Below are 20,905 nucleotides of genomic sequence, written 5' to 3'. Positions count from 1 at the left end.
TATGTCTATGTAAGATTAATAATTGTAATATAATGATGGTGAGGCAAAATAGACTTTTAGTACCATTCATACACTTAGATTACATGTAAGGCTGCATTCACATCAAATCTTGCAATGTGGCACCTTTCTGGCAGATTTGTGTGGAGGTGTGGGTGTTTTTATTTCTGTGAAACAATGAGAAAATGTTTTATTTCTCATATTCACTGTTGTGTTCACGCCACACCGCCACTCATTCTCTTCAACCACTCTGTGGCTCTCTTGGCTCTCAGTAAGCTATAGGCTACAATTAGCTGAAAGTAATAGCTTTGCCAGGTATGGTTAAAGCTACTCTTACCTTTCTTGCATTTCACACAGCACATTGAAAAAACTTGAGCAGCAACAACCCCTCCTCCCTCGATCCTATGTCCCACCCCCACACTCCCTTCCCCTCCACCATCCGGTAACGTGATCCGGTGACTGTAATGTTACAACAAATACAGTCAAACGTAACGTTATCACATATGATGTTGTTAGAAAGACTGAACATAAGTTTGTTGTTGCCATGGTTTCCTCCCTGCCCAGTTATTGTGTTAAACGCTATGAAGCCGGCTAACTTTATTTTCCCTAATGAGTGTCCTTAAATGATAAGTAAGTTATGTCAATTGATGTTTCACTGATTGTTTGTTTGACTATAACCTGTTTGTTGATTTATGTAAATCTGACGGCATTTATAGAATTTAAACGGCAGTTATAGCACTCGTTAGCACTCGTTAGCATTATGCTAGCGCATTTCTATAACGTTTATAACGGTTTTCTGTTATTAGTGCCATAAATAGCAACAACTTATTTTATCTTTATCTATCTTTATCAGTTTATTGAATGTTTATGATTTACACGATAGCCTCCAGTTACATTGTATGCCATTGTTGCCATGGTGATTAACGTTACCGTTTGTTATATTGTTTCCGGACCACATACACACCCAAATATCATCATATCCTCACATCATCCACCTCCAATCATCTATACCAGCACCTGTAACATCTGCTGATGAAGAATTATAATTAAATATTCAATAAATTAAAACATCCATTCCCTGACTCTTTAATGGGAGTCTCCTGTCCATATTGCTGCTTCAACCAGTATACAGTATAAAGTGCAGAAGAGCTGCTACAGATGTTGTATGTTTATGCAAAATAAAAATTCCTTTCCTTTTTTGAAGCTTCATCAGACTCCTCTGCTCGAAGGCAGAGCCAATGTTGATTCTTGTTTTAGCTCTTGTTGCATCAAGCTCTTTCTTAGTGGAAGAATGTAACAAAGGTAAGGGTAGCTTTAAAAGAAGGTTTGTATATTTAGTATGAGTGACGTGTTGATTATTGCCTTTTTTTTAATGTACTAATGATACTTTCTTTCATCATATATGAGGGACAATGTAACTAGTTTAACATTTTATAAATACACATTTCTTGTTTCTGTACTACCTGTTTATGCTATCTTGTCTTTTTCTGATACATAATCAATATTATCAGATTTCTTTCCTGACACCATTTTGACACTTTCACAGTTTGCTCCAGTAAAATCCTCACAGCACACTCTTGTCTTCAAACACTGTTAGAAGTCAGTTTAGCTCACTGCAGAGCTGTGGACAGATGTTCGACCGAAGATGAAAAGCACTATGATATAAGAGCAGTAATGGAAGAGTTCCCAAAATGAAATAAAAATTAAAAACTTTGAGATTATCATTATAACCACAGAGTGAATGGTGAACAATGCTAGATGCAATGTGCTTCACAAAGATGGATGAGACCAATGTGACAGGAAGTGCACTTTGAATCTAGATTCTGTGATAACCAATCACACGCTTTTCTCAGTATGACATACAGATTGTGGCCACGTCACATCCCCTCCTTTATTCACTTAAAAACCAACAAGGTTTCTAACAAGAGACAAAGTCAAGATGATTGTGTTATGGGTAACACTGCTTGTCCTTCATCAAGGATGTAAGTACCGTCTAATTCTTTACATTCTGTATGCAAGTAAGAATTTACATGCCAACAAGATGTTTGGATGTTCATATATAAACTTTATGAATAATACTTTTTTCTACATCATATGATAATTGTTATTTACAATGTCTGATGTCAATTTTCATTTAATTCAGATACGCTGATTCCAATTATCACAGTTCAACTTGGTGAACCTGCAAACTTGACATGTGCTTTCTCTGATGTTAAGTTGAGCAGTGAAGGTGTCTACTGGTACAAGCAGAGTGCCGGTGATACTCTGAAATTAATCGTGAAACTGATAGAACATACAACACCTCAATATGCACCAGAGTTTAATGTCTCAAGATTTGAAGTACATAGAGATGGGAATTTTATTAACCTGACCATTTTGAGGACAACAGAAGAAGATGAAGGAATGTACCACTGTGGAGTCAAGGACTGGATTAATACTAACTGGAGTGGGATATATTTGTTAGTAAAAGGTAATAATGTGATCAATTGCACTTTAACCTTAAAGCGTCACTAAATTTTTCAATTTCATTACAAAACATAAATATATATTTGAGAAATACTTCGAAACCAGTTTTCAAAATTTGTACTATACTTTGCACAGGAAACAGTGAAAGGACGTCAAACTATACTGTTGTTCAGCAGCCGACAGTATCTGATCCAGTCCATCCAGGAGACTCTGAGACTCTCCAGTGTTCAGTCCTCTCTGACTCTGGGAACAAGACGTGTTCAGGAGGACACAGTGTTTACTGGTTCAGAACCGGATCAAATGCATCTCACCCAGACTTCATCTACACTGATGGAAGTAGACCTGATGAATGTAGAAAGAAATCTGATCTGAATTTGTCTCCAAAGAGCTGTGACTATCACTTCTCTAAGAAGGTCAGCTCCTCTGATGCTGGGACTTATTACTGTGCTGTGGCCACATGTGGAAAGATATTATTTGGAAATGGAACAAAAGTGGAACTGGGTATGATTTGATGTTCAATAATGAAAATAATACTCAAATTATATTGATAAAATCATGACTAATAAATCAATTTGAGAAACATTGACAAGTCTTTCTTTTTTGTTTTGTTTTCTAGTAAAAACCACACATTCACTATTAATTGGAATAGTGATATTAACAGTCTGCTTGGCCGTTTCTGTTGTTGCAAATATCGTCCTCATCTGCAACCGAAGTCTAAGAGTATGTCAACAATATAAAGGTAAGTGTTGTACTAACTAATTGCTTATTTTACATAAAAACATGTTCAGTTTATGTAAAATATTTGTATTTATAACATTTTTATTTATGCATTTTATGTACAAGTTTTGAAGAAATCTTTACAGTATAGGTTCTAGGGTAAAATCATACCATATTTTATATTATTAATGAACTGTTAAACAATAACAGCAACGTGGATTCAAAACACAAACATTTACATGCCTGTAATATTTTATCAGATTCATTGCATACGTTTCCACATTTTGGATTTTAATTGTATATTTAAATTAAAGTCAGGTTAACTTTGTGTATCTACCAAAGTATTTCTTCTTATGATTGCATTCATTTGTAGGAAAGGAAAGCACTATTTCAGAGGTTCAACATGACAACTTGCGCCAACCGGTACATGATACTGTGAGTAAATATACTAAATTAACATTTACTATTAGTCCATTGAATGTACTGTATATTTATATCACATTATATATACAAACAGATACATAATTATATCCTTTGTTGCACAGACTCAAGCTGATGACACAATGAACTACGCTGCACTGAATTTCTCTGACAGAAAAGCAAAGAGAGGAAGAAAGAAGAGAGAGTTTTCAGAGGAAAGTGTGTACTCTCAAGTTAAATGATGATCATATTGAGCTCTTGAATCTGTGTTCGATTGTTGTTGTATTCTTTTTCTTTAATAATTATGAAATATTAGAGCTTAGCTTTTTCAGTTGCTTCATAACTGCCAACATTTGTGACAACCACAGGCTACAATGTCTTTTTGTTGAATTCTTTACATGTAATGACATCTATGATTTTTGTTCGTGTAAATTAAAAATGTTTGATGTCTTAATCTGAAATTTGTCAATTATTGCAATTTAAAAAAAACTTTAACTATATAGTTTATCATGTGTAATAGTAAGTGTGTTTGGAGTTTGAAACACATATGACATACAATCACGAATGCTATATAAAGATAAAGATCAAAGATAAAGAGATAAAAACTTGTATTGATCCGGCAGTGGGGAAAATGTATCGCTACAGCAGCTCAAAAAGATAAAAGAAACCACATTCTACTTGGTATTTGTTTGAGTTCAGGTGGTCAGGGGTCATGTGACATTAATTGTTCTGAAGAAAACACTGCAGGGTTAATGGTAAACAGGAAATGAACTCCACTCTATATTCTTGACATATATGTTACTTCTTAGACACATGATGACAGAATAATTAATGTTATATGTACTTTTCTATTTACCAGTAATAAATGAACAAGTTCATAATAAATGAAGCACATCTTTGCATTGACTTTGTATGTGATCACACAGCTTGACACACCAATATACAGTATCTGCCATTTTGTCACTTTGCCAAATTTTGACAAGTACTTTTTCTCCCTAAATTACCTAGTGGGATCATTTTTTAAAGATTATCTATACTGTTTTCACTGTAGGGTTATTCGGTTATTATGTGTTTATTAATCTTTTCTACGATCAGTTTATTAACTAAGCTAGCCATTAAACTAGTTGTCTCAGACTGTGTTGCTAATACAATATTCAAAGCAACTCTTACTTCACTGACAAACTATTACCTCCTTTAGCTTCTCTTTCTATTCAAACTGATTGCATTTTATTTTGGTCACTTGAATGGAAACAGGTTGTGAACACAACATTGACATAATCACATTTTAAAGTTACTACCAGGGACTTTCACTTTGTGTTGATTTTAGTGACCTTTGTGGGGACGAGGGGAAGTGTTTTCCCAGAATGAAGACTGCGTTTCCCATCAGCACCAACACCACGTCACATGATCTTTGCTGATGCATGCATTTGTTTTGGAAGCGAGAAAAAGAAAGACACTACTTATCAGATTTCTTTTCCAATACCATTTTTGACACTTTCACAGTTTGCTCCAGTAAAATCCTCAAGCACACTCTTGTCTTCAAACACTGTGAAGTGAGTTTACCTCGCTGCAGAGCTGTGCAGCTACATGCAGAGTGAGGACAGCTGTTGGACATGACTACCAAAGATGAAAAGCACTAAAATATGAGTTATATGTAATGATATGTTACATATGTATGTAATGAGTATACAGTAATGGAAGCGTTCCCAAATTGAATTAAAAAGAAAAAAGCTTATCATTGTAACCACAGAGTGAATTGTGAACAATGCTAGATGCAATGTGCTTCACAAAGATGGATGAGACCAATGTGACAGGAAGTACACTTTGAATCTAGATTCTGTGATAACCAATCACACGCTTTTCTCAGTATGACATACAGATCGTGGCCACGTCACATCCTCTCCTTTATTCACTTAAAAACCAACAAGGTTTCTAACAAGAGACAAAGTCAAGATGATTGTGTTGTGGGTAACACTGCTTGTCCTTCATCAAGGATGTAAGTATCGTCTAATTCTTTGCATTCTGTATACAAGTAAGAATTTACATATTTGGATGTTCATATGTCATCTTTATGAATAATACTTTTTTTCTACATCATATGATAATTGTTATTTTCAATGTCAAATGTCAATTTTCATTTAATTCAGATGCGCTGATTCCAATGATCACAGTTCAACTTGGTGAACCTGCAAACTTGACATGTGCTTTCTCTGATGTTAAGTTGAACAGTGAAGGTGTCTACTGGTACAAGCAGAGTGCTGGTGATACTCTGAAATTAATTGTGAAACTGATACAACATGCAACACCTCAATATGCACCACAGTTTAATGTCTCAAGATTTGAAGTACATAGAGATAAGAAATGTATTAACCTGACTATTTTAAAGACAACCGAAGAAGACGAAGGAATGTACCACTGTGGAGTCGTGAACTGGCCTAATACTAACTGGAGTGGGATATATTTGTTAGTAAAAGGTAATAACGTGATATCAATTTTACTTTAATCTTAAAGCCTCACTAAATTTCTCAATTTCATTACAAAACATAAATGTATATTTGAGAAATACTTGTATATACTAAATTTGTGGAAGTCTTTAACATAGTTTTACTTTGCACAGGAAACAGTGAAAGGACATCAAACTATACTGTTGTTCAGTGGCCAACAGTATCTAATCCAGTCCGTCCAGGAGACTCTGAGACTCTCCAGTGTTCAGTCCTCTCTGACTCTGGGAACAAGACGTGTTCAGGCGGACTCAGTGTTTACTGGTTCAGAACCGGATCAAATGCATCTCACCCTGACTTCATCTACACTGATGGAAGTAGCCCTGATGAATGTAGAAAGAAATCTGATCTGAATTTGTCTCCAAAGAGCTGTGACTTCTCTACGAAGGTCAGCTCCTCTGATGCTGGGACTTATCACTGTGCTGTGGCCACATGTGGAAAGATATTATTTGGAAATGGAACAAAAGTGGAACTTGGTATGATTTGATGTTCAATAATGAAAATAATAGTCTAATCATGACTGATAATTCTCTTTAAGAAAACATTGACATGTCTTTTTTTTGTTTTTTTGTTTTATAGTACAAAAAACACATTCACTATTAATTGGAATAGTGATATTAACAGTCTGCTTGGCCGTTTCTGTTGTTGCAAATATCGTCCTCATCTGCAACCGAAGTCTAAGAGAATGTGAACAATATAAAGGTAAGTGTTGTTTCAACTAAATGCTTCTTTTACATATAAACATGTCCAGTTTATGTAAAATATTTGTATTTATACATATTATGTTCAAGTTTGAAGAAATCGTTACAGTATAGGTTCTACGGTAAAATCATATCATATTGTATGTTATCAATAAACTGTTGAACAATAACAGCAACATGGATTCAAAACACAAACATTTAAGTCTTCAAAGAGTTTTGTAACATTAAACTGTATTATATCAGACTGATTCAATAAAATTTCTAAATTTTGGATTTTAATTATATATCATTCTAAAAAATCAGGTTAACTGCTCAAACTAAATATTAATTCTTATGATTTCATTCATTTATAGGAAAGGAAAGCACTATTTCAGAGGCTCAACATGACAACTTGCGCCAACCGGTACATGATATTGTGAATACATATATATAAAATGAACATTTATTATTATTCCATTGATTATACTGTATATTTATATCACATTATATATACACACAATAAATATACATAACTACGTCCTGTGTTGCACAGACTCAAGCTGATGACACAATGAACTACGCTGCACTGAATTTCTCTGAAAGAAAAGCAAAGAGAGGAAGAAAGAAGAGAGAGTTTTCAGAGGACAGTGTGTACTCTCAAGTTAAATGATGATCATATTGAGTTCTTGAATCTGTGTGTGTGTTGTTTTTGTATTCTTTATCTTGACTAATTATAAAATATGAGAGCTTGTTCAGTTGCTTTATTACTCACAAAATTTCTGACAACCACAGGCTATAATGTCTTTGTGTTGAATTCTTTGCATGTAATTACATATGTGATTTTTATTTGATAAACACAAAATGCTTGAATAATCAACATGGTTATAAATCCCACCCCCTCCATGTTAGCAGATGGGACATGAACAAAACTTTAAAAAAAAAATGTAAATATCAAATAAATCTTTCCCAAAGATGATTTCTGTCGCTTTTGGTAGTTCTTAATTCGCTGACATTTGTCCAACTGCTCATTTTTCTGATAAGTTTGTTTTCAATTAGTAATTTGAAGATATGACAGGAGTTTGTGACCTCATGATTGACAGCTACTCTCAAAACTCGTGTCAGGTGGGACGGCTGAAGGTCGTGTCCCACAGGCCGTCATTCCATCTCTGGACTCTATTTCTCAGACTCTGGCTCCAAATAACGTCACACAGGCAACATTGGCTTCACTTTTGCATAGTGGTAGGAAGTGGAGATACCACGCCCACATTTACTGGAAACATTTCTAAATAATGATCAAAGAAACCACATTCCTCCCTGTGTTAGTTTGAGTTAAGGTGGTCAGAGGTCAGGGGTCACTCAATATGATATTAATTGTTCTTAAGAAAACACACTGCAGGGTTAATGGTAAACAAGAAATAAACTCCACTATATAGCCTGGACATATATGTAGGTTCCTTTACTGACAGAATAATTAATGTTATATGTACTTCTTTATTTATCAGTAACCTGCAACATTTTTGATCAATTGTCAAGTTCGGTCCAGTTGCACACCTGCAGTTCATATAAATGAAGCACATATTTGCATTGACTTTGTATGTGATCACACAGCTCAACACACCAATATACAGTATCTGCCATTTTTTCCCTTTGCCAAATTTTGAAGTTTTTGAAGTATATTTTCTCCCTAAATTACCTTGTGGGAGAATTATTTAAAGAATATCTATACTCTTTTCATAATAGGGTTCCCATCAGCACCACCACCACATATCACATGATCTTTGCTGATGCATGCATTTGTTTGTGATCAATTGTTTTATTCAAATTTTGAAAGACAATATACAATGATAACCAGAATACAACACAGCGATAGACATAAAGATGAAAAATAAAAGTAGACACAATATTAGAAAATTAACAACAGGGTAAAAAACAAGGGCAGAGAAAGGGAGACAAACAAAAAACTAAACAGCACAAGATAAAACCCCACTCCCTCTCACCACCCCAGAACCAAATGGTACAAGCAGGCTAGATGGCTAGATCCGCTCCTCTATTTTTCCCGCCACCGACACCCATGGATCAATTTGATTTCACACGAGCAGTGGACTGCTCCAAGTAAATGGTATCAAGAAATGTGAGAATCCGTCGATGTGTGCATTTGTTTTGGAAGCGAGTGAAAGAGAGACACTTTTTGATATATAAAAAATAAATAAATAATTCTTTTTAAACACTTTTGTTTGCAGGATGCACACCAATGAGGCAATGTCTCTACTTGTGTCTATGTAAGATTAATATTTGTAATATAAACTTTGTTTTAGTACCATTCATAAACCTTGGTTTCATGTAAGGCTTCATTCACATCAAGTCTGGCAATGTGACATGTGACTTGCTTGTATGAATACATCACTACTGGTCTAACATAAATTTGTCATGTTGCATGCGCTAAATTGATTTTTTGAATGTGTCGAATATCCAACATCCAATCTCAAACCAACTTCAGGAGGTCAGAAAGTGTAATCTGCATATTTTAAGCAAACTTATTATATTCCTTGTGCAGGAAGTGTAATGCCTCATGTCATATTGGGTGTAACCTGTATTTTTGTAGAGACGTTTCATTTGAATTTGTATCTACTGTGACAAACGTACACCGTTGAAAAGTCTTTTGGCGCCATCTTGTGACAAAACTCATGACTGCACTTGAGAAACTGAATATTTTTTAAGTTTTAAATGTATTCAGAGACAAGTTGTTTCTGTAATTTACAATACAAATGACTAATGTGTCTGTGGTTGTAGTCCACATTGTTTCAAACCCAAACAGTTATTTTTGCACATAAACAGTGTGAGGTGTCACAAGAAGGAGTGTTGAATGTTGGGATAATAGAATTTGTAGAATAAAAGTACAATTATTGTTATTACTATTATTATTATTTTTTCTGTCCTTTTCAGCAGCTGTTGATCAGCCCAAACCTAAGAAACTACTGCGAGACCACAACCAGAGAGTTGTTGGATGAACCTCTACGCTTAATGGCTGTCTGTGCTGGACTCTACTTTGCCTCCAGACTTTGTTTTACTCTACTTCCTGTGATAAAAGTGAACATCTGATTAGACCCATCAGGACTAACAAGGTCTTTCCAAAGTATTGTAAATAATGCTTTAGTGTAAATGATCGTTATTTTGTCCCAGATGGTCAAGTTTGGGACATAAAAGTTATATAACAATAACGGTTTTCCACATAGAAATTTGGTTTCCAACCCCCTGGTTTCAATTAATCAAACCTTGTGCTGAGAAAAAATGAGGTCCTGTTTGCGTGTGGCTTCGGAGACCGAGGCCCTCATTAATGGATTGTGTAAACAGGGTGAAATACTTTTTGCAAACATTTTCTTTTACAAAGTCTCAGATTACCCCCACTGAAGTATACATTATGTATATTGCACTCTCACTTCATCAAGTTTAGGTGCACGTAATTTATTTTGTTGTAAAGCACAAATATACGTCTTTAAGTTGGGATCAACAGCGCCCCCTGCTGGACACACATGCAAGTAAAAGAAAATGAGGTGATGTCTCATTAAAGGTTGAATGTAGAATATTTATTAAAAGCTATATATTTTTTTAAAAATAATACAGCCACGGGGCGTTTTAAGGGGTACAGAATGAAATTATTGCTTTTCCATAAAAAAAAATATTTAGTCTGAATTAATATTTTTAAAATTTTTTGACGGGTTTGACAATGACGTTCTGACACGTACTGTGTACATTGTACCAGCCAGTTAGCGGCCGGAATTGCGGGTTGCCTGTTGTTCCGGTGCAGCTACTGTAGGCTGGCACTGGGTGAAATGGAGTTGTAAACAAACACGGCCGTGTTGGACTTACTAAAACCAGCGTTTTTTGCTCTCAAGTACAACTTTTCATCACAAAACTTCGAAGGTAAGACAGAATATCTGTTAGTCGCTGTAAATAAGTGGTTGTTTACCTTTGTATTCTTTGGCTGCTGGTTCACTGAGTTTTTAGCGCAATAATAGTGGTACTGTTGAACTCGCCAGGGTCTTAGCTTTCATATGAGATGCTATTTGTTTGTGTACCATGAAGTATCAAAACGGTAGTAATGGAAATGTGGAGAGTGGGTTGACTTTCTGACGCTATTCGGATTTTGATATTTGATCATTAACCTCTTAACGCACGCTGTTCCGTTCACGGGACGGGACGGATGTTAGGAGGTAGCCACACGTTCTTCTGAATGTTTTAAACACCAACCCTTAAACATATATACTCATGCCGTACATTGTTGGAAAGCTTAGATTGTTCTGATTCATTCAAGACCACTCACGACTTATATGGTTGCTCACAGCCGCAATAGTATTAGCGATTAGCTCGGCTAGCCACTCAGCTAAGTGAGAAAAGCTATAATGCCTACATACCTTCAAAGTCTTCCCTTTATCCACAACGATCATCTTATGACACAGGACTTTCTGTACAGCTCGCCAAGTATCCATTCTTGTGAAATATGAAATCCGTTTTCATAAAACGGAATACTTTCCTCAATATGTCCATGTATTTAGTCCAACACCTAACGTAATAACACAAATAACAAACCATATACGGTCCGTTTACGTCATTTCCTGACCTGCACGTCCATCTCAGAGTACACGTGACTAGATGTTTACGACCGTGAGCCTCTTCTGCTTCTGACGACACCACACACAAGCCAATCGGTGTTTAGGATTAGGCAGTACATGCAGAGACATTGCTGCTGGCTGCTACTCCCACTGGCGTTACAATGTAATGTACCTCGGTGGTTTCAAGTCAGTTACAGCGAGGGTATGTTCGCTTCCTGTTTTCAAAATAAAAGCACCAACTCTATCGTTATGGTTTTCTTAAGGCAAGGCAAGGCAGTTTTATTTATGTTATATATTATTATTTATATATTACTTAATAATAAAAGGCAACGGGTGTTTTTATTTTGTGAAAATGACCGGAAGTGCGTTACTCGCTACGGCTAACTTGAGTGGCTCCGAATTCGAAGGAACAAAACTTTAAGCAGATGTTATTTGGACAAATTAGCGTCACATTGTGGATCTAAAGGGCTACTTTCTCGCCTAAAAAGGTTAGACATGTGGATAAAGTGGTATATTTACAGAGTTAGAGCTAAAATAAAATCCGGCACCGGACCTGGCAACCCGACTGCTGGAATTACTTTTTGGTTGTTGCGACTACGATCTCGAGACATTAGATGGCGTTGTTCTGCTCATTCTACATATTCTACCTTTAAGCACTTTGATCATTTAATCATTAATACTCATCCCTAAAAACAGACACAAAATTACCAATAACATTTTCCATTAGCTTGTGTGAAGTCATCCTGATGTCACACACTGATGCTGCATTTATTAGGGAACAAATAGTTTGACTTTCAGCGCTGTAACAAACTATACACTGTGCTTGATATCATGAAGGAACAGATCAAATATTTTAACGACATTTTATTATCGCGAATAAAAAAACATACCCATTATAATTATCTATATTATCTAATTATTTATTTATTTACAGGCTAAACGTTCCTGCCACATACGCAAGCGGAACCTTTCTTTTATACAGTCTATGGCGGAACCATGTGTATTACTGTTTAAAGAGGACCGGGTTGGTTTAGTAGACGGACTTGTCACTACTTCCTGTTATTGGACGCGCTGCTAACGTAGAAACATGTTGTGATAGTTTGTTAACTTCACTTTAAATTTACTTTAACTTCAGACTTTATTTCTTTATTCGTGTGTTGTGTGTTGTCGGTAACGTTATGCCTATGTCGGACCGGTCCAGCTCAGACGGAGGCGGGCCGACTCGCAGTCCCCGGGCCCGCAGGCCGCGGACCCGCAGCCGCAGCGACAGCCGGGACCGGAGCCTCTCCCCGGACGCCTTCGGGCCAAAACTGCCGAAGCCCCGCAACAGGGAGCGTGAGCGAGAGGAGCGGGAGCGCCGGTTCCGAGAGGCGAGGAACATCAGACGGATCCGCATCGGAAGCCCACATCGGAGCCGCTCCCGGTCCCGGTCCCGATCCAGAGACCGACACAACAATAACAACAACAGCAGCAGCTGGTCCGAGCAGCGGGAGCCGGTCGGGAAGCACCGGGACGAGTACTACTACGAGCAGCAGAGAGACGACGCTCAGCGGCAGAGACAAGAGGCTTTTATCGCCAGGTAAACAAACACACGGAAGATTTGATCGAGTAATCGATTCATCGATAAAGGGACAATCCAGTTAAAGGCTGGCTCCACAAGAGGAGGGTTAAAACAGTGGGGGACAAATAGGGAACCGAGGGCCAAATTTGAGCCTGATGTCATCTATAAAAAGGAAAACATCAGCTCTCGTTTAGAGATATTAGATAATATAAATATTTGGCCCTAAATGAGGGCTGAAGTTTTCCTTTTTATAGATGACACCAGGCTCAAATTTGGCCCTTTACTGCTTACTCTTTTCTTTTCTATATGAACTAGATGACTTGAGGTTTTTGTCAGTAGAAGGAGCAGCTGCTGAACATCCACATACAAAAGTCTAAATGCTGTTTCAAATGTTCGAGTTAAACACAAACGACAAAGTCTAGTTTTTAAACACCATTTATTAGAATCTGTAATATCTGTAATATGCTCACAGTACATTTATATGTGTGTGTGTTACAGGCGCCTGCAAGAGCGAGAGAGGATAGGTGAGTTAGGCTGTCCTGAAGTGTGGGGATATTCGCCGCGAGTAAAGGAACCAGAGTAAGTTCAGAAACTCTCCTCCGCATGTTTTCCAACATTTTCCCTGCAGAAACTTCCAGAAGTTGACATTTCACCTCTTTGTCTCCACCAGCTCTGATGAATTCACTCCTGTAGAAGACGAGAAAAACAGCAGCTCAGACTCAAACTCAGAAGGTGAGGCGCACACAGTGTATGTACATGGATACATTTACTGTGACACCATGTATTGTTTGCATTTACATCATATCCTGTCTGTCATTTGTAGAAGAAAAGAAGAAGAAAAAAAAGAAGAAAAAGAAATCCAAGAAAAAAAAGAACAAGAAGCATTCAGAAGACAGCGAGCTGGAATCAGAATCAGATGGTAACATTTATTCAAAGGAAGCTCAATAAAGTTATTTTCATCCGTTTTATATATTGTGTTTTTCTTATTAAATATTATGTTTGTGTCTTTCAGAGGAAGAAGTGAAGAAGAAGAAAAAGAAAAAGAAGAGCAAAAAGTAAAGATCAAACATGCGTCTTCACATTTTCTACACAGAACGGGACGTGATGAATAACCAGATGTTTTCCTCTCAGGTCCAAGAAGTCCAAGAAGAAGAAGGCGAAGAAGAGTCGCAAGGAGTCCAGTGACTCCAGCAGTGAAGAGTCTGAAGAAGAGGAGGAGGAGGAGGAAGAGGATCCTAGCAGCGTGATGTGGGTGGAGAAAACCTGCATTGATGATCACTTGGTGGGACCTGAAGCTCCACTCACCCACATGTCCCAGGACGACAGGCCTCTGGAGTGAGTTTATCTGTCATTTCAGTCACATGATTAGCGCGTTTGTCTGGAGCTGCACAATTTATTACAACTTTGAAATTAAAATATCTTTAAAATCAACACTTCAAAAGATGAAAAGAAGTTAGCTGTGGTGGTGATACAGAGAACTTTATCCTTCCTGTTTCTGTAATCGTCTTTAATCATCTACTGAAAAAAAGTGATGAGTGAGCAACATTTTTCCAAACCTTATGTGCACAATTGCTTTTTTGAAGGGCTGCCACTAACTTTATTATCTATATTCCCAGAGCCCAAGGTGACATATTCAAATGTCAAATACTCACATTTAAGAAGCTGGAATCAGATACATTAGATTTTTTTCCTTCATAAAATGACTCAAAAGGCACACGAATCTACAGATGAGCTTCTAAAATTAGATTATTCACTGTGTTTCTTCATCCTCTATGATAGTAAATTGAATATCTAAGCTGTAAGGGATAAGTAATTAGTCCTAGTCCTAGTCCTAGAAGTTGCTCCTGTTTTGTGTATTCTGCTAAGAAAGTAGAAATAATGTGTTTTCAGAATCTGTATTTATGTCACATGATATCACAAACAAACTGAGACCAGTCAAATCAAAACTTTACATACAGTAGGGCCCAAAAATCTGAAACCGCTTTCCTCTTCAAGCGAATGGGAAAATGGTCTCAGACTCTGAGAGCCCTCTGCAGCCCCCCAGCTGTTCAGTTCCTCATTTAAAAGTCATTTTAACCTTTGTTGTTTTATATGTGACTTGTTTATTAATAAGTTCTTTTTTTTTTCCTCCTACAGCTTTGGTCACGCTCTGTTGCCAGGTGAAGGTGCGGCCATGGCGGAGTACGTGAAAGCAGGCAAACGTATCCCGAGAAGAGGAGAGATCGGTCTCACCAGTGAGGAGATCGCAAACTTTGAGAAGTCTGGTTATGTGATGAGCGGCAGCAGGTGCGAAATGTTCAAAATACAACAAAAAACAAAGCATCAGTTTCATGTTCATACATCACTTTTATCTCATATAATGTTTGAATGTTTGCTAATGCATTACAGCCAAATATTTCTTTCAGTAGCTATTTACAATGTTACACAATTAAAATATCTGTATCTGTATTTCCCGTGACACTGATGGATTTACTGTGACCCTGCAGACATCGTCGTATGGAGGCCGTGCGTCTGAGAAAGGAAAACCAGATCTACAGCGCGGATGAAAAGAGAGCGCTGGCCTCCTTCAACCAGGAAGAGAGGAGGAAGAGGGAGAGCAAGATCCTGTCCAGCTTCAGAGAAATGGTGTACAGAAAAACCAAAGGCAAGGAGGAGAAGTGAACCTCCCATCCACAGTTTTCACTCATTATCACATCAGACACCTTTACTCTTTTCTTTAGGACCCGAGGTGTTTTATTTTAGTTTTAGAATAATGTGCAGCGAGCAGGGAGGATTTTTATATTCTATTTGTAAAGAAATGTGTAAAGATGAGACTTAAAGGTTTTGTTTTGCTTCATTATAACTCACTGAGACTAGTATTTTTTCATGGTTAATCCTCTTGTAAATTTTCACATGTATTCCTGAACTGAGTGCTTAATAAATGTTTGTTGTAAAGTTGTCTTGTAGTGTGTTTCTTCTGTAAAGTTATAGGCTATATTCACATGCAGTCTGTTAGAGCTGTGATTCCCCGGCCTTTGTGGCTCCTTCAACTGTCCACTTACGACCTGTTACCACAAAGCACAACAAATTCAGCCATGAAATATATGATTTTAGACTTCTCTATGATCAGTTTAACATATGGAAAGCATCTTTGCGTGCTCTGAAAAGTTATGTTACTGGAGTCATTTTCAAATTAAAAGTTTTGTTCTATTTAATCCAATAATTCACGAGCCAAAAAGCAAAAATTGGAGATCATTTTGAGAAAAAAAGTGAAAAATGTAATTTTGTGGAACCTAAATGACTTCCTTTCTGCTTCACAATCTTGTTAACAGGTTTAGGAAGTTTACTTTGTAAATGTAATAGATTACAGATTACTATTTAAAATGTAATGAGTAATGTAACTATTTCAATTACTTAGGAAAGTCATGTAATTTATTACTTTTGATTACTTTTCTAATTTTCAAACCAATGTTTTCAAGTCTACCCATTAAGCCCAAAATCTAAGTCCAGGTGTTTTTCATGGATACTGACATGATTTATAAAGGAGATCATTTCTTATAAAGCAAGATTTATCTCTCATTTGAAAATGTATTTCATTAGTTCATGCAGATTTTAGAATAAAATAAAGGTATTTTATGAAAGTGAAATGTCTGGCATGGGCTTATTTGGTACTGTGACGTCATGATTTATTTACCAAATATAAAAAAATATAGTTTTCAAAGCTACTAGTGCAGATATATATAGTGTTCTGGCTGGTTAGACTGTTACTAAGCAGCAGCCAGATGGGGGTTTATTAGCTTATTTACAGTGAAATTAAATCCTCAGTCAACTTTGACAAAGAAATCCTCATGTGAAAGCAACATGTCTCACAGATCTTTCTAATCTACACACTCAGCCAGCAGCTTCTAGTTTTGTTACAGGAGTGTCTACTAAACAGAGAAACAAGAGACAACAGGCTTTTACCACATCTTTCCTCTGAGTTTGCATCAGTATCATTTAGGCTAAATACAACTTTTTGGTGGTTCCTTAAGAATCACAGCGTTAATAGTAAATCATTTCAGAGCTGTAACCATTTAGATTACATTAGTTACTTCCAGGCTTAAAAGAGAGTGATAAGAGTTGAATAACAGGAATTCTCTGTACCTCCTCACTTGGCTTGACCTGGTGTTTATTGGTAAAATCATGTGTGTTTCTTGTTTCATTTATTTCATTTTAATCCTAACCTTTTATCTGTTGCTGCAGGAATGTAATACACGAGTCAATCAGCCACACACGTTTCCCAGTATGGAACGATTTAATTGATCACAACTGCCTCAAAAGACTGAAAAAAACAAAACCGACTGTTAAATATAATTTTTTAATGTACAACAAAGAACTTCCTTCTCATGGTCTTCTGTCCTCATCGTTAGTGGATGTTCTCAAGTCCCTGTAGAAGAAAAAGAGATCAAAACTTCAGTATTTACAAATTATTTATGAACAAACTGACATTTTACAGGGTTTAAGTTAAGAGCACAGACAAATGTATTTTCAAAATTTTAAAGTAAAAATATCCCAGTCATCACAAATCTACAGAGCCCCCCAAAACCCATAAGATAATATTCTGTATCTTGTGGATCTGATTTGCACAAGTTAATATTCTATAGACACAACATACTGTTTTTAGAGCACAAAGATAAAACATATCACCCCTTCAAAACATCAGGGGCTCTATACTTATTTTTACTGTTCTGAAAAAATGATTACTTTAAGGCATCCCTCTCATAAAAGTCTGTCTTGCAAGTATGTTAAAAAAAATAAAGTGGAATCATTATTATTATTATTATTATTAGTAGTAGTAGTAGTATTAGTGAAAATCTACTTTATGACATGGCTGTTGTCTAGCTAGACAGACAGATTAACAGAACAATCGATAGCTTTATTAACCCCTAAGGGAAATGTAAGTGTTATTAAACTGTTCACTAAACTAAAGAGTGAGTGGTCCCCCCCACCACTGATAAGGGTTAGGGTCAAACCATGCAAGGTAGATGGGGTAAGAGCATATCTGCGCCCTTTCCAGTGACCAATGGGGTCCAACAAAGTGGATTTTGTCACCTGTTCTATACAATATGTACATGGATGATCTTTCTAAAAAGCTAAAAGAGTGTAAGACTGGCTGTGTAGTGGGGAGTCTTATTAATAATCTGGTGTATGCTGATGATTTAGTTGTCCTATCCCTTTATAGTGGATAGGACATATAGTGGATTACAACAACTACAATCCTAAAAAGAGTATTGTCATGATTGTTAAAGCCAAGGAGGATGAGAAGCAAAATTCCCCTTCTTTTCTTTTGGCAGATCAATTGCTAAATGTAGTGAGCAGAGTAAAATATTTGGGTCACATAATCAGGAATGATCTATGTGATGATGATGATGATGATGATGTGCTGCTTCAATTATAACACAGCTCTTTTTAAAGCATGTTGTAATCATAAAAAGCTTCAGGTGGCTTTTAACGATGCATTCAGAATCGTGCTTAAGCTTCCAACATGGACGAGTGCTAGTCATATGTTTGTTTTCTAACAATGTGTCCACCTTTCATGCTGTGTTGAGGATGTTAATGTACAAATTCATGGCTGGGTTAAATGAATCAAAAAATGTAGTCATAATGGCATTAACCCAGCCTACAGAGAGTCTTGTTTTTGGAAGCACTGGAACACATATCTATCTGTTTTAACCCTGTATATATCTGTACTGTCTTGTCCTTCAATTGTCTTGTGTTTTATTGTATTGATATGAACCTGCGGATGTTTGCGATATATAGTTTCTCTCTTCTGTTACAGCAGCGACTTGGCATAAATCAAAATGCAAAACCAATGAAGTAGGTCCAAGAAACATAAGCAATACAAAGCTAGATAACTAAATCTAATAACTAGATAGATTAAGTGAAATAAACTAGATATACACACTAAGTTTTTGTTATTATTATCAGAAAGGTGATTATTCTATTTAATGTTTATTACTGAGGTCATAGTGGGTGATGGTGATGGTGTACTGGGGTGCATTGTATTGAAAAGTGCTCCTCATATTTTGCACCCCTTTATGTAAGTTAATGATGTGGACAACATATTAGAAACACCATTCAATACAATGCACCCCAGTACACCACCAGCACCACCCACCACTACCTCAATAATGACATCTGAACATGTATAAGCTTGTTTAAAGGTGTCATTTTATCGCAGAACTGTTGTATTGAATTGCACTGAATTTGACAGGTGCAAGTACTCAAGGGCAGTGAATGTTTTGGTGCAGGTGCTGATGTTAATATTTAAACATGAGAGTCTCACCTTGGTGACATAGTGCTCTCCTGTTCCTGACAGCCGCTCGTCTCTGGCCATCATGTACCAGTGCCACGGGACCCGGGCGACCCTCTTCTCCTGCAAGGGGTGAAAACAGGGGGGGTGGGGCTTTTACTCAGATAAATACACTTAATACAACCAGCAGCACATTCATAGCTGCTCGTGTGCTACATTAGCAGGCAGCAACTTTCTCCTCACCTTCCCGTTGTTCATTAACTTGTGGATTTGCGAGGTGGCGACGCCGGGGATGATCAGACACGCCGTCATGATGGCGAAACCAGGCAGGATCTCATACCACATGATTCAGAGTTTCACTGTCAGGCCACTAAAAAAACTCTGATCACAAACAAGCTGCCCTGACACAACCCCAAAGGTTTATTTTGCTAAGGAGCTAACAAAATGTCGACCGTCCTGATGACCTATGATCGGCCAGCGGAAGAGGAAACACACCTCCTGTAAGGTTTTCACAATAAAAGCACCACCTCTTTACACGGAGTCACAGTTCATAATAAAAATACAGTTATTGTTATTTTACACTCAAATGTTTCAACTTGGAATAGTTGTCTAAATGATTCATTAGATTAGATTAGATTAGATTAGATTAGATTAACTTTATTGTCCTGAAGGAAATTTGTCTTGGGCTAAAAGTGCCAGGTGCAGCTGCACATATACAACAAATACATAAGCACAGAAAAAATAAACATACACGAGAACACAAAATCACAAAAAGTGCTTCAAAGTGATTCAAAGCATGGCATATTGCACAGAATAATATTGCACAAGATCATGTGATGTAGGGCACAAGAAAGGAACAGAGTAAAAACAATAAAATGGATAAAAGTATATGACAATCTAAGAGCAGGGGGTAATAGTTAACATGAACAATAGTGAACAATAATATAGCTTCTCCAGTTATATTAACATATAATGCCTGATTTATACGACACATGTTTACAGGAAAAGTCAGGATCACCTAAATGTATCACATAATAGTCATAATAGTGATATTATCATTAATATTAGTTACACGTAACAGTATTATGTAATTTAATATAAATAAAATAAATGCAGTTACAGTTACTGAGAAACAAAATGTGTAATTAAATTACAGTTACCGACAAAGGGGGTTACATCTGAAATCAGACCTTTAAGATTTTGCTCAGGAGGAGGGTTTTTTCCACATTTTTTTCCTCAACTTGCTACTGAATACATATATTGCTTGCTTTAATAATATATATATATATATACATGGGCTTAAATGGTGTCACAGTACCAATTAAGCCCATGCCAGACTTTTGACTTTTTTCATAAAAGAGAGAGAGAGAGAGATTATTGCTTGATTGATTGATTGATTGATTGATTTTATTTGTCATTCAGATTATACACTGTAACTCTATTATATCTCCAAAGTAACCTTTCCAACCCTGGGTGTCGAAGTGTTGCAGACAAAAACAGTCTGACAAAAACACAGTTCAGAAACTGAGCCTCTGTCAGGCTTTTATTATGAAGGCCACGGGAAACACTGACACTTTATTTTACTGGTTTTGGGAAGTAATTGTTTTTTAAATGTAGAACTCTACGGAGATTAAAGTCAAGACACAGAGTATATAAAAAATACTAAATAATTATTATAAATT

The 20,905-nt window shown here is 36.6% G+C and overlaps 4 protein-coding genes across 4 annotated transcripts; 3 read left to right on the top strand and 1 right to left on the bottom strand.

Moving 5' to 3' along the window:
- The first annotated feature begins 1,936 nt into the window (after positions 1-1,936).
- On the top strand, positions 1,937-5,198 carry LOC128362819 (uncharacterized). Its single transcript, XM_053323669.1, has 5 exons — positions 1,937-1,979; positions 2,141-2,467; positions 2,599-2,964; positions 3,080-3,202; positions 5,104-5,198. Exons 1-5 carry the CDS (start codon positions 1,937-1,939, stop codon positions 5,196-5,198), a joined length of 954 nt encoding a protein of 317 aa, XP_053179644.1.
- A 355-nt stretch (positions 5,199-5,553) lies between these two features.
- Positions 5,554-12,330, top strand: LOC128362817 (uncharacterized). Its single transcript, XM_053323667.1, has 8 exons — positions 5,554-5,596; positions 5,748-6,074; positions 6,218-6,577; positions 6,681-6,803; positions 7,156-7,217; positions 7,335-7,442; positions 10,350-10,374; positions 12,326-12,330. Exons 1-8 carry the CDS (start codon positions 5,554-5,556, stop codon positions 12,328-12,330), a joined length of 1,053 nt encoding a protein of 350 aa, XP_053179642.1.
- Positions 12,331-12,435: 105 nt separating this feature from the next.
- Positions 12,436-15,886, top strand: nkap (NFKB activating protein). Its single transcript, XM_053323827.1, has 8 exons — positions 12,436-12,970; positions 13,451-13,531; positions 13,623-13,684; positions 13,776-13,871; positions 13,965-14,007; positions 14,084-14,287; positions 15,089-15,238; positions 15,439-15,886. The coding sequence occupies exons 1-8, from the start codon at positions 12,570-12,572 to the stop codon at positions 15,611-15,613; spliced, it is 1,212 nt and encodes a 403-aa protein (XP_053179802.1). The 5' UTR covers positions 12,436-12,569; the 3' UTR covers positions 15,614-15,886.
- A 1,320-nt stretch (positions 15,887-17,206) lies between these two features.
- On the bottom strand, positions 17,207-19,693 carry ndufa1 (NADH:ubiquinone oxidoreductase subunit A1). The gene is made up of 3 exons (XM_053323936.1): positions 19,467-19,693; positions 19,257-19,346; positions 17,207-17,357 (listed from the first exon to the last, which is right to left on the bottom strand). Exons 1-3 carry the CDS (start codon positions 19,566-19,568, stop codon positions 17,337-17,339), a joined length of 213 nt encoding a protein of 70 aa, XP_053179911.1. The 5' UTR covers positions 19,569-19,693; the 3' UTR covers positions 17,207-17,336.
- Between the last annotated feature and the right edge of the window lie 1,212 nt (positions 19,694-20,905).

The sequence above is a fragment of the Scomber japonicus genome, chromosome 8 (genome assembly GCF_027409825.1).
Source record: "Scomber japonicus isolate fScoJap1 chromosome 8, fScoJap1.pri, whole genome shotgun sequence".
NCBI lineage: Eukaryota > Metazoa > Chordata > Actinopteri > Scombriformes > Scombridae > Scomber > Scomber japonicus.
This window is presented reverse-complemented; position numbering and strand designations above follow the sequence as displayed.